This window comes from Myxine glutinosa, unplaced genomic scaffold (genome assembly GCF_964187855.1).
Source record: "Myxine glutinosa unplaced genomic scaffold, kmMyxGlut1.1 SCAFFOLD_1688, whole genome shotgun sequence".
Lineage (NCBI taxonomy): Eukaryota > Metazoa > Chordata > Myxini > Myxiniformes > Myxinidae > Myxine > Myxine glutinosa.
In genome coordinates this window covers 45368-59601 of record NW_027617783.1, presented here as the reverse complement: position 1 = coordinate 59601, position 14234 = coordinate 45368, and the positions used below count along the sequence as shown (strand labels likewise).

The following is a 14234-nucleotide window of genomic DNA, read 5'->3' as shown; positions in this document are numbered from 1 at the left end:
GTATTGAAATATTACATTTATGACATAGGTGACATGGTTTGGCAGCCATATTGGATTGAAGGAAAATATTAAATAATTTTATCGCTGAAACCGCTCGCCCTATTGATGTGAAATTTTACAAATATCATCTAACAGCACTGTTGCATATCGTTTGAAAATGATCACACGTGGTTTGGCAGCCATCTTGGATTGAAAAACGAATTGGAAATGATCACGTGAGGCATATTGCCAACAGTCACACTGTTCTAGTTTACTATATACAGCAGGTGTTCAAAGTCTCCACTACATACGCACTAAAACCTGCATGGTCACAGCTTTGATAACAGCCAAGTATTCATCTTAGATAGACAAAAAAGTGGTTTGCTTGAGGTGTAAAGGAATCCATTTGGGAAAGAGCTGAATCACCTTCTCTCAACAAAAGGAGTGGTTTGAGATTTCATCTGTCACGTAGGTGGGACAAGGCTATACCATCTCTTCCACGCCATCTGCAACCGTCATGTGATGCCCGGATTGGTCAACAAACCAACTCACTCTACCACCGATGGAGGTCACATGGTGATCCTCAAGCTTCTTCACTTAAACATCTGTCATGACCAAGGCCGGTGGATACTCGCTGAAACGTCAGCTTTACAGACTAGCAAGTCCAGCTTTTTATGCCTCTGCCGATGAAGATGCTGGAGGCATTATGTTTTTGGGTTGTCCGTCCATGTTTTTGGGTTTTTAGCTCTTTCACGAGCCTCGATTCAGTATTTTTTTTTTTTAAAGAAAAAAAAAATTAGATTTTCGTTACCGTGAGAGGGCTGAAGGAACTGGTCAAACTTGGTACATGTATGTACAATGATGTGAAGGTAAGCTGATCAGATTTTGTGCCCAAGAGGTCAAAGGTCAGAGGTCCCATTAGGTACAAAATTCTGTGACCGAGCTCATTTGTGAACCAGTGATGGGATTTTCACCAGATTTGGTATATATTATACAGATACAGGGTGTCCCATAAGTCTGGAACTACAGGGAAAATGATGAAAACAGCTTGTATTCACAGAATGTGATCAATGTGTCCACCATTATAATTGATACAAAAATGCAGACAATGTATCTAGTCAGCAGTCACACGGCAAATGGTGTCAGGGGTGATGGTGTTACATGTGTCGCTGATGCACTCCCTCAAATGTGCAGCACTCTGAATTTTTTCTGCATCGACCAACGCCTTCTAATAACCCCAGAGATAAAGATACAACGGGCTGAGATTGGGGCTCCTCGCCGGCCACTCCACAGGCCCTCGAAGTCCTATCCAATGACCAGGGAATTGCCGGTTCAGCCATTATCTTACGCAGATGCTGTAATGGGCAGGAGCGCTATCCTGCTGGAACCATGTTGGGAAATCCACATCTGCGTTCAAGACACTGGGGAATGCTTCCTTGTTGAGTACACGCAAGTATGCGTCTCCTGTGACTGTGCCATCAAAAAATAAGGGGCCGATGATGCGGTCTTTCCAAATGCCACACCACACCATCACACGAGTGGCACCTTGTTCCTTTGAAGCAGTAAAGCAGTTAGGGTTGTCTTGCAACCAGTACCAGGTGTTATGTCGGTTCACCTCGCCATTTGCGCAAAAAGCAGCCTCATCACTGAACAGAATGGTGGATGGGAAATCGGAATTTTGAGAACATTGTTCCGTAGCCCATTCACAAAATTCCATCCGTCGGTCCGGATCATCTTCACTTAATTTCTGCAGGATTTGAAGTTTGTAAGGATGCCATTTGTGTGCTTGAAGAATGCGGTGGATACTGCTTTTCTACACCTGTCTCAGTGGACAACCACTGAAGAGACCTTTTGTGGCTTTTCGTGAAATGAGTGAGGATGGTAGTAGCTGTGTGGATGTCCTCTGAGGTCCACTGCGTGGAGTATCTGCAGTGGATCCCGTTTCCCTGAACTTTGCTACCAGTTTGCCAACATAGCTGTGTGTAATTGGCACGCGGTCCGGATGCAATCTGTTGAATTGCTCAGCAACCTCCTTATGACTTAGATTTCCTAAGAGCAGGATTACCTGGTTGCATTCTTCCTTACTCAGCGACATCATGGACACCTGCAAGAAACGAAAATAATCATTAATCACTTATTTTGCCCTGTGGTCCCAAATGTATGGGACACCCTGTATATTATGATGCAAGGATGAACTGATTAGATTTTGAGGTCAAGGGGTCATGTTAACTAAAAATATTTTGTTACCGCGATAACTTAAGAACGGCTGAACGGCTAAGCCAAACATGGTACAGGTATGTATTAGGTGTACCGGAAAGTCATGTTTTTTAAACTGTGTACACAGGAACGAGAGGTTTTATAAGGTTTTTTTTTTGGGTTTTTTTACACATATAATGATGGAAGGATGCACTGATTAGATTTCGGCGTCAGAGGTCATGTCAGGTAAAATGTAACACTTGAGATCAGCTGAATGGATTTCAATTAAAGTTCGTACAAGTATGTGTAATGTCAGCAGAGGCATATGTCGAGTCGACGTCAGAGTTTCAATTATAAACTTCTTGTGTTAATCCTGAATAATAAATTTTTCTTTCTTTTTTCGATTATATGAACTTTGCCCTGGGAAAGAACAAATGTGAAGGGATTTTCACAATGGGGAGTTTTTTTCTGCAGGATTTGGGGGTTTTTTCTGCAGGATTTGCTGGGTTTTTTCTGCAGGATTTGGGGGGTTTTTTATGCAATATTTGCTGGGTTTTTTCTGCAGGATTTGGGGGGTTTTTTCTGCAGGATTTGCTGGGTTTTTTTCTGCAGGATTTTGGGGGTTCTTTCTGCAGGATTTTGGGGGTTCTTTCTGCAGGATTTGGGGGGTTTAATATGCAATATTTGCTGGGTTTTTTCTGCAGGATTTGCTGGGTTTTTTCTGCAAGATTTGGGGGGTTTTTTATGCAATATTTGCTGGGTTTTTTCTGCAGGATTTGGGGGTTTTTTCTGCAGGATTTGCTGGGTTTTTTCTGCAGGATTTGGGGGGTTTTTTATGCAATATTTGCTGGGTTTTTTCTGCAGGATTTGGGGGTTTTTTCTGCAGGATTTGCTGGGTTTTTTTCTGCAGGATTTTGGGGGTTCTTTCTGCAGGATTTTGGGGGTTCTTTCTGCAGGATTTGGGGGGTTTAATATGCAATATTTGCTGGGTTTTTTCTGCAGGATTTGCTGGGTTTTTTCTGCAAGATTTGGGGGGTTTTTTATGCAATATTTGCTGGGTTTTTTCTGCAGGATTTGGGGGTTTTTTCTGCAGGATTTGCTGGGTTTTTTTCTGCAGGATTTTGGGGGTTCTTTCTGCAGGATTTGGGGGGTTTAATATGCAATATTTGCTGGGTTTTTTTCTGCAGGATTTGGGGGTTTAATATGCAATATTTGCTGGGTTTTTTTCTGCAGGATTTTGGGGGTTCTTTCTGCAGGATTTGGGGGGTTTAATATGCAATATTTGCTGGGTTTTTTCTGCAGGATTTGGGGTTTTTTTCTGCAGGATTTGCTGGGTTTTTTTCTGCAGGATTTGGGGGGTTTTTTATGCAGGATTTGCTGGGTTTTTTTCTGCAGGATTTGCTGGGTTTTTTCTGCAAGATTTGGGGGGTTTAATATGCAATATTTGCTGGGTTTTTTTCTGCAGGATTTGGGGGTTTAATATGCAATATTTGCTGGGTTTTTTTCTGCAGGATTTTGGGGGTTCTTTCTGCAGGATTTGGGGGGTTTAATATGCAATATTTGCTGGGTTTTTTTCTGCAGGATTTGGGGGTTTAATATGCAAGATTTGGGGGGTTTAATATGCAATATTTGCTGGGTTTTTTTCTGCAGGATTTGGGGGTTTAATATGCAATATTTGCTGGGTTTTTTCTGCAGGATTTGGGGTTTTTTTCTGCAGGATTTGCTGGGTTTTTTTCTGCAGGATTTGGGGGGTTTTTTCTGCAGGATTTGCTGGGTTTTTTCTGCAGGATTTGGGGGGTTTATTATGCAATATTTGCTGGGTTTTTTCTGCAGGATTTGCTGGGTTTTTTCTGCAAGATTTGGGGGGTTTATTATGCAATATTTGCTGGGTTTTTTCTGCAGGATTTGCTGGGTTTTTTCTGCAAGATTTGGGGGGTTTATTATGCAATATTTGCTGGGTTTTTTCTGCAGGATTTGCTGGGTTTTTTCTGCAAGATTTGGGGGGTTTTTTATGCAATATTTGCTGGGTTTTTTCTGCAGGATTTGCTGGGTTTTTTCTGCAAGATTTGGGGGTTTTTTCTGCAAGATTTGGGGGGTTTTTTATGCAATATTTGCTGGGTTTTTTCTGCAAGATTTGGGGGGTTTTTTATGCAAGATTTGGGGGGTTTTTTCTGCAGGATTTGCTGGGTTTTTTCTGCAGGATTTGCTGGGTTTTTTCTGCAGGATTTGGGGGGTTTTTTATGCAATATTTGCTGGGTTTTTTCTGCAGGATTTGGGGGTTTTTTTCTGCAGGATTTGCTGGGTTTTTTCTGCAGGATTTGGGGGTTTTTCTGCAGGATTTGCTGGGTTTTTTTCTGCAGGATTTGCTTGGTTTTTTTGCAGGATTTGGGGGGTTTTCTGCAGGATTTGCTGGGTTTTTTCTGCAGGATTTGGGGGTTTTTCTGCAGGATTTGCTGGGTTTTTTCTGCAGGATTTGCTTGGGTTTTTTTGCAGGATTTGGGGGGTTTTCTGCAGGATTTGCTGGGTTTTTTCTGCAGGATTTGCTGGGTTTTTTTCTGCAGGATTTGGGGGGGTTTCTGCAGGATTTGGGGTTTTTTTCTGCAGGATTTGGGGGGTTTTCTGCAGGATTTGGGGTTTTTCTGCAGGATTTGCTCGGTTTTTCTGCAGGATTTGGGGGGGTTTCTGCAGGATTTGGGGGGGTTTCTGCAGGATTTGGGGTTTATCTGCAGGATTTGGGGGGTTTTCTGCAGGATTTGGGGTTTTCTGCAGGATTTGAGGGGTTTTCTGCAGGATTTGGGGTTTTTCTGCAGGATTTGGGGCTTTTTCTGCAGGATTTGCTGGGTTTTTTCTGCAGGATTTGGGGCTTTTTCTGCAGGATTTGCTGGGTTTTTTTCTGCAGGATTTGCTGGGTTTTCAGTTGCTTGTGAAGTCCAAAACATTTGCTTTATTTAAATGCCGGTTGGTGACCTTAAATACTCATCCATTGGAGTGAACATGCAGAGCGTCTATCAGAATCCAGGTGCGTTGTTGCAATTTGATTACAGGAAACCGATTGGTATTCTTAGTGAACTTAGAAAAACGGAGCTGCACGCCGCGTACCTTTGCCTTCTGCCGTGACTGCATCCAGCGCTGCACCGAGCCCACAAGCAGCCCCCCCAGGAGGATCTGCATTGGGTGATACACTAGCAGTGGGACGGAGATGAGCGACAGGCGCGGGTGGTTTGCGAATACGATCTTGAGCATGGGGATTCCTGGTCACAGCACCCATGATGCATGTTAGCATGTGCAGCACTTCACTCAGACACATCCTGTAGGCAATCCGATGTTCCATCATGTGAAGGGCACAATGCTCTTATCGTTGAACAGTGCTTACCTAGTGTCAGAGACTTGTGTGTGGAGCAGAACATCATGGCCACTGTATCTTCTGGAGAGAACCTCGCACTCTTTCTGAAGGTAAAGAACAAAAGATAATGGCTGGAGGTTTCGAACACAAACGATGTGTATAATTCACGACCATTTATAATACTGTTTGGTGCTATTTTAAAGAAATAAATCGATACTTGTCCTCTTGAAATACAAAATATCTGCTAAAGTGATGTGTATATAAACTAGATATCTCTGATCACTGAAGCTAGGCCTCCCAGGGCACCCGCGGTCCAATGATGGCCATATATATATTAATTTTTTTGGAACACCATATGATCTTGAACATCATTTAGGGATAGACTGTAAATTAAGAAAGTGTCCGCATGTAAAATCAATCCATAAAACGCTACATCATGAAAATCGGAGGAAAATGATTCAAGTTATGATCAAAAAGGTGTTTTTAGTTAATGAGGTCATGATCTGAAAAAAGTGGGTCAAGGACCCGAATTAAATATCAGGTGCACAACTTCTACAAGTATAAGCCTCCCCTATTTCTATAGGAGGAGACAATAATCTTAATTAAGGTTATTGCAGATGAGTGAAGTATGTTTTTATGCCTCCGCCGACGAAATCGCCGGAGGCATTATGTTTTCAGGTTGTCCTTCCGTCCATGATAGGTTTTTGTTACCGCGATAACTTTAGAATGGCTGGAGGGATCTTAGTCAAACTTGGTGCAGGTATGTACAGAGTGGCTACAAAGTCCCTATGCACGCAGTTGTAATTGTCCCCTGTCGCACCGCGGAGCGAAAGGGGGACTATGGTTTTCCCCTCCGTCCGTGCGTGCATGCATAAGCGAAGGACCAAATTCTAATTTGGTGTGGGTGCAACTAGGCATATGGAAGAACCCTATTGAAAATTAGGTCGCCACGTCAAAATCCAAGATGGCCGCCACCATATATATGTGCGTGCGTGCGTAATCACTCTGGTTGTTGTCCCCCGTCGCACCACGGAGTGAAAGGGGGACTATGGTTTTCCCCTCCGTCCGTGCGTGCGTCCGTACGTGCGTGCGTGCGTAAGCGAAGGACCGAATTATAATTTGGTGTGTGGGTGCAACCCATGTCAAAATCCAAGATGGCCACCGCGATGTATGTCTGAACCTTGTGAGCGAAATATCTTGAAAAATAAACGAACTACTAACTTCTAATCTGGTGTGTGGGTGTATCTACGCATAAGGGAGAACGCTTTGAAAATTGGGTCGCCACGTCAAAATCCAAGATGGCCGCCACCATATATGTCTGAACCTTGTGAGCGAAATATCTTGAAAAATAAACAAACTACTAACTTCTAATCTGGTGTGTGGGTGTATCTACGCATAAGGGAGAACGCTTTGAAAATTGGGTCGCCACGTCAAAATCCAAGATGGCCGCCTTGCGTCTTCCACTTTGTCAACTCATCACTTCACCGATGGGCGACCTAGGCGTAATGCTTGTTTATCTGTATGCTCCCCTCCATTCTCCGCACAAACTTGAATTTTTCTCCATGTTCTTCTGGACATCTTCCAGGTTGAGGGTTGGAGGTCATAAAAGCAGCCCCTGACTTCATGGCTTCAATCCCACATCCTTTTTCATTATTTTTTGGACTGTTGAGCATGGAATGCCTAACTCAGAAGATCTTTTTCGAGATGATTTCAGTGGTGATCTCGAGCAGGACGCTTCAATAATGTCCATATGGCATTGACGTGATTCTGGAAGACCAGAACGCTTTAAATCAAGGACTCTCCCTGTTGAAAATGCCTTCTTCTCCCATGCCCGCCTCGTGTCACGGGTAGGAGCTGGCTTATCGAACCTCTGCGAAAATCTTGTCCTTATGTCTTCAAAACTTGCTCGGTCTCGTGTGCGGTCGAGAACCCAACACAAGTAATCAGTGTCTCTTCTATCATGTACTCACTGGTGTCCGTCATGCTGAAGCCGTACTTGGAAAACAAATAAGTAACAGAGGACGCACTATTATGCATAACTCTGTATACTTGTGGCCTCCACATACTTGTGGCCACTCTGTATAATTCACCATGATGATAGTGAATATTCTGGATTCTAACTGGATACCCATGCATCATTTGATTAACTAGCACATTATTAACTAGCCGAGTTGTATTAACTAGCACAAGCAATGTTAAAGTCCATTTTACTACTGCTATATACATTTAAATGTCCGAAGCCTGCTCAACACACCTTGTTGATATGAAGAACACGAGGAGCAGGAAGGTCACCTGGATTAGTAACACTGGGGCAAGGCAGGGGTTGACAATGGAGACCAATCACCATGGCAACTAACATTTTTCGTTCAAATTGCCACATAGTCGAGTCTTGCTTTTGTCATCTTTGCTTATTTCCAATAACTTTTGCATTCGGTGCTGTGCAGTTGTCAGAGAGACTGTCGTGGTAAAAATGGGTTACCAAGGCAAACGACAATTGTTCCGATTTAAAACCCCGAGATGACATTTGATGCGGAACCTTCATTAGTAAAACGCTGTGAACAAGCTCAAAGGAAAACCACAAGTGTGTGATGATGATACTTTACATGGACGGCACCAGTTAAATGCATTGTGGGTAAGGCGGTGCACAATTTGAGCAGATTCTTAAACTAGATCTTGCCAATCTGCATTCGGCCATTACACAGAGAACCTCAGGAGCTGTTATTACCTTCGCAAAAGCGGAAGGTTATGTTTTGATCGCTGTGTATTTATTTGTATGTCTGTGTGTGTGTGTGTGTGTGTGTGTATGTTATTCGCATAACTCAAAAAGTATTCAACCGAATTGCATGAAATTTGGTGGGATGATTGGTTATTATACGGGACACATTTGATTAGATTTTGGGAGCAATCGGGTCAAAGGTCAAGGTCAAGGTCACGAAAAGGTCAAAATCGTATTTTTACCATAGCGCGGTCAATTTTTATCCAATTGGCATGCAACTAATGCCAAAATGTTCAGAATTCAATGCCCGATCTTGTGATATACGACATGACCCAGTGAAGACATTACCCTTGTTAGCGGTTGGGGGTCAAAGGTCAGGGGGGTCACGACCTTGCAAAATGTGCGTTTTTTGTCATAACTCGGTCAATTCTTATCCGATTTGCATGAAATCAGCACCAAACTGTTCACTGTTCTGTTCCCTACACTCCCATGCCAAGTACAGAACAGTAGCTGCGGCGAAGGTATGCGCTCTACCGAGTGCCCGTTCTAGTTTGGGTATTCAACACCAAAGGTCACACCACGCCGAATAATAGAGGACTCAGACATAATAACTTATGATGACAAAAGCAAGGAAAACATTTACTTCCTGGTGGTATAAAAGTTATTGCTTCTGCTTCATGAGTTTTGATGACCCCCTTGATAACTGACCATTTGTCAATGTCTGAAGGACAACGTTTTGTTGAGGGATCATTATGGATTGAGCAATTTTCCCCTTTGTCAACAACAAAGGGCTCAGAGGTATGTGGGTTTCATTTCCCACAAAAAAAAGAGGGAGAATTGCTTTGCAATACGTGTCCCTTATCGGTCCCCATGAATGTTCTTGTTTAAGCAAAAAATGGCGTAACTCTGTGAAAAATTGGCAGAACGTCCCAAAACTCCAACTTGTTCTGTAATTTATCATAATAAAGCCATGTCCAAAGTTTCAGTTGAATATGTTAAAGGGTATGGGAAAGAAAGTCTGGAAAACCAAAGGCGGGACAGACGGAAAGCAAGCCTATCATCTCCTTCTCATTAACTCCAAGCGATCACTTTAAGCCGATCAACAGCACCCGAAAAGGAGCCTGCTCTGGCATTTGATGGTACAGAATTTGTTCCATGGATCAATATCGACCACAGTCCAAGGTCTAAAGACCTGTCCAAAGCTAGACCAGTCCAATATGTACCAGAAGAACCATGGCGACTAGAGCTACACCAGCATGTCTTACCACCAAACCCTGAGAAGCGTTACCAATGATTGTGATGACAAGTAAGCTTTGAGGCGCAAGCGAGGAGTCCGGATGTGAGAATGTGTCGCAGAACGTCGTGTAGATGATGAGCAGGAGAATGCAGCTGCTAATCGTGCCAAACGGCGGACGCCTGCGCTCCAGGTAATCCAAGACGCACCTCCGTACCACCTGCACCTCACACAAGAACCGCAAACAAAAGCTTCACAAATAGTCCGCTCACTCGACGGAACCTTGTGGAACCTGAGGTGAGCCTCTGGGTCCTCGTGCCTCGTCGGGCCCAGTGAGAAGTATCTGCCGAGTGCCACATCTCCGGTGCATTCGCGCTTGGGAGGGAGTAGGACATCAATATTTAAAGCGGCAGCGCTTTCATTAGAACACTCCACTGCCTTTTCCGTTTTCAACGAGCCAGGCCACACAAACAGTAATCATAAAATGTTAAAATCTCACTCAAGTGCCAGCTCAGGTCTTCTGGCATTAAATATTAAGCACAGCCATCAGGGTGCTGCAGGAAAAGAGGAAAATCTTGAATAATCAGAAGAGAACGGATGGGGTGGTTGGGGTTGGACTCGAGTCCAAAGGGGAGCTGAAAAAAGAAAGGAATACCCCCAAGAAAGTCAGAACACATTTTTGATAAAATATTTATTACCACCAGAAGCACTTGTTATGTATGTGAAGGCAACAAAGAGAGCAATGTAATTAAACCTGTCAAAATTCATCTTAAAGGATAAATCAGTAAAAGTACAATTAAAGGGAATCCAAAAAATTCCAAAATGGTGTTTAATGTGAGAAAGATCGTGACCAGGGAACACCTTTGCTCCACAAGCAGAAAGCAAGGCCTTTGAAACTGATATGCGCGAAGAGGAGGGACAGACGGTTGGGGACTGAGGAAGTGTGAGTAAAGCCAATACAAACCCCCAAAAAACAGAGTATCCCTCAGCTAATACTTCCACATGTTCTCCATCCGAGATGGTCCATAAATTTTCTTTTTGCAATCCTTCCATGTTCAATCTGAAATATTCCCACATCCTCCAGTACTCTATGAATGAGTCATTCCATGTTCAATCTGAAATATTCCCACATCCTCCAGTACTCTATGAATGAGTCATTCCATGTTCAATCTGAAATATTCCCACATCCTCCAGTACTCTATGAATGAGTCATTCCATGTTCAATCTGAAATATTCCCAAATCCTCCAGTACTCTATAAATGAGTCATTCCATGTTCAATCTGAAATATTCCCACATCCTCCAGTACTCTATGAATGAGTCATTCCATGTTCAATCTGAAATATTCCCACATCCTCCAGTACTCTATGAATGAGTCATTCCATGTTCAATCTGAAATATTCCCATATCCTCCAGTACTCTATAAATGAGTCATTCCATGTTCAATCGGAAATATTCCCATATCCTCCAGTACTCTATAAATGAGTCATTCCATGTTCAATCTGAAATATTCCCATATCCTCCAGTACTCTATGAATGAGTCATTCCATGTTCAATCGGAAATATTCCCACATCCTCCAGTACTCTATGAATGAGTCATTCCATGTTCAATCTGAAATATTCCCACATCCTCCAGTACTCTATGAATGAGTCATTCCATGTTCAATCGGAAATATTCCCATATCCTCCAGTACTCTATAAATGAGTCATTCCATGTTCAATCGGAAATATTCCCACATCCTCCAGTACTCTATGAATGAGTCATTCCATGTTCAATCTGAAATATTCCCATATCCTCCAGTACTCTATAAATGAGTCATTCCATGTTCAATCGGAAATATTCCCACATCCTCCAGTACTCTATAAATGAGTCATTCCATGTTCAATCTGAAATATTCCCATATCCTCCAGTACTCTATAAATGAGTCATTCCATGTTCAATCGGAAATATTCCCATATCCTCCAGTACTCTATAAATGAGTCATTCCATGTTCAATCTGAAATATTCCCATATCCTCCAGTACTCTATGAATGAGTCATTCCATGTTCAATCTGAAATATTCCCATATCCTCCAGTACTCTATGAATGAGTCATTCCATGTTCAATCTGAAATATTCCCACATCCTCCAGTACTCTATGAATGAGTCATTCCATGTTCAATCTGAAATATTCCCATATCCTCCAGTACTCTATGAATGAGTCATTCCATGTTCAATCTGAAATATTCCCATATCCTCCAGTACTCTATAAATGAGTCATTCCATGTTCAATCGGAAATATTCCCATATCCTCCAGTACTCTATAAATGAGTCATTCCATGTTCAATCTGAAATATTCCCATATCCTCCAGTACTCTATGAATGAGTCATTCCATGTTCAATCGGAAATATTCCCACATCCTCCAGTACTCTATGAATGAGTCATTCCATGTTCAATCTGAAATATTCCCACATCCTCCAGTACTCTATGAATGAGTCATTCCATGTTCAATCGGAAATATTCCCATATCCTCCAGTACTCTATAAATGAGTCATTCCATGTTCAATCTGAAATATTCCCATATCCTCCAGTACTCTATGAATGAGTCATTCCATGTTCAATCTGAAATATTCCCATATCCTCCAGTACTCTATGAATGAGTCATTCCATGTTCAATCTGAAATATTCCCACATCCTCCAGTACTCTATGAATGAGTCATTCCATGTTCAATCTGAAATATTCCCATATCCTCCAGTACTCTATGAATGAGTCATTCCATGTTCAATCTGAAATATTCCCACATCCTCCAGTACTCTATGAATGAGTCATTCCATGTTCAATCGGAAATATTCCCATATCCTCCAGTACTCTATGAATGAGTCATTCCATGTTCAATCTGAAATATTCCCATATCCTCCAGTACTCTATAAATGAATCATTCCATGTTCAATCGGAAATATTCCCATATCCTCCAGTACTCTATTATAAACAAGTCATTCCATGTTCAATCTGAAATATTCCCATATCCTCCAGTACTCTATAAATGAGTCATTCCATGTTCAATCTGAAATATTCCCATATCCTCCAGTACTCTATTATAAACAAGTCATTCCAAGTTCAATCTGAAATATTCCCATATCCTCCAGTACTCTATGAATGAGTCCTTCCATGTTCAATCTGAAATATTCCCATATCCTCCAGTACTCTATTATAAACAAGTCATTCCATGTTCAATCTGAAATATTCCCATATCCTCCAGTACTCTATGAATGAGTCCTTCCATGTTCAATCTGAAATATTCCCATATCCTCCAGTACTCTATTATAAACAAGTCATTCCAAGTTCAATCTGAAATATTCCCACATCCTCCAGTACTCTATGAATGAGTCCTTCCATGTTCAATCTGAAATATTCCCATATCCTCCAGTACTCTATTATAAACAAGTCATTCCATGTTCAATCTGAAATATTCCCAAATCCTCCAGTACTCTATGAATGAGTCATTCCATGTTCAATCTGAAATATTCCCATATCCTCCAGTACTCTATGAATGAGTCATTCCATGTTCAATCTGAAATATTCCCATATCCTCCAGTACTCTATGAATGAGTCATTCCATGTTCAATCTGAAATATTCCCAAATCCTCCAGTACTCTATGAATGAGTCATTCCATGTTCAATCTGAAATATTCCCAAATCCTCCAGTACTCTATAAATGAGTCATTCCATGTTCAATCTGAAATATTCCCAAATCCTCCAGTACTCTATAAATGAGTCATTCCATGTTCAATCTGAAATATTCCCAAATCCTCCAGTACTCTATAAATGAGTCATTCCATGTTCAATCTGAAATATTCCCAAATCCTCCAGTACTCTATAAATGAGTCATTCCATGTTCAATCTGAAATATTCCCATATCCTCCAGTACTCTATGAATGAGTCATTCCATGTTCAATCTCAAATATTCCCAAATCCTCCAGTACTCTATGAATGAGTCATTCCATGTTCAATCTGAAATATTCCCATATCCTCCAGTACTCCATAAATGAGTCATTCCATGTTCAATCTGAAATATTCCCATATCCTCCAGTACTCTATAAATGAGTCATTCCATGTTCAATCTGAAATATTCCCATATCCTCCAGTACTCTATAAATGAGTCATTCCATGTTCAATCTGAAATATTCCCATATCCTCCAGTACTCTATAAATGAGTCATTCCATGTTCAATCTGAAATATTCCCATATCCTCCAGTACTCTATAAATGAGTCATTCCATGTTCAATCTGAAATATTCCCATATCCTCCAGTACTCTATGAATGAGTCATTCCATGTTCAATCTGAAATATTCCCATATCCTCCAGTACTCTATAAATGAGTCATTCCATGTTCAATCTGAAATATTCCCATATCCTCCAGTACTCTATAAATGAGTCATTCCATGTTCAATCTGAAATATTCCCATATCCTCCAGTACTCTATAAATGAGTCATTCCATGTTCAATCTGAAATATTCCCATATCCTCCAGTACTCTATAAATGAGTCATTCCATGTTCAATCTGAAATATTCCCATATCCTCCAGTACTCTATAAATGAGTCATTCCATGTTCAATCTGAAATATTCCCAATTCCTCCAGTACTCCATAAATGAGTCATTCCATGTTCAATCTGAAATATTCCCATATCCTCCAGTACTCTATAAATGAGTCATTCCATGTTCATCTGAAATATTCCCATATCCTCCAGTACTCCATAAATGAGTCATTCCATGTTCAATCTGAAAT

The 14234-nt window shown here is 41.5% G+C and overlaps 1 protein-coding gene across 4 annotated transcripts in view; it reads right to left on the bottom strand.

Annotated features, from left to right (window-relative positions):
* SLC10A7 (solute carrier family 10 member 7) overlaps positions 1–14234 on the bottom strand; it is a 64021-nt gene that overhangs the window by 5873 nt on the left and 43914 nt on the right. For 2 of the 4 annotated variants that reach the window (XM_078769205.1, XM_078769206.1), the window contains exons 9-13: positions 9523–9688; positions 7773–7824; positions 5549–5622; positions 5275–5426; positions 2045–2083 (exon numbers count right to left, since the gene is read on the bottom strand). In XM_078769205.1, the coding sequence (XP_078625331.1) occupies positions 2045–2083; positions 5275–5426; positions 5549–5622; positions 7773–7824; positions 9523–9688 (483 nt within the window). The remainder of the gene's footprint in view (positions 1–2044; positions 2084–5274; positions 5427–5548; positions 5623–7772; positions 7825–9522; positions 9689–14234) is intronic. The other 2 variants (XM_068132420.2, XM_078769207.1) reach the window with 1 other exon arrangement.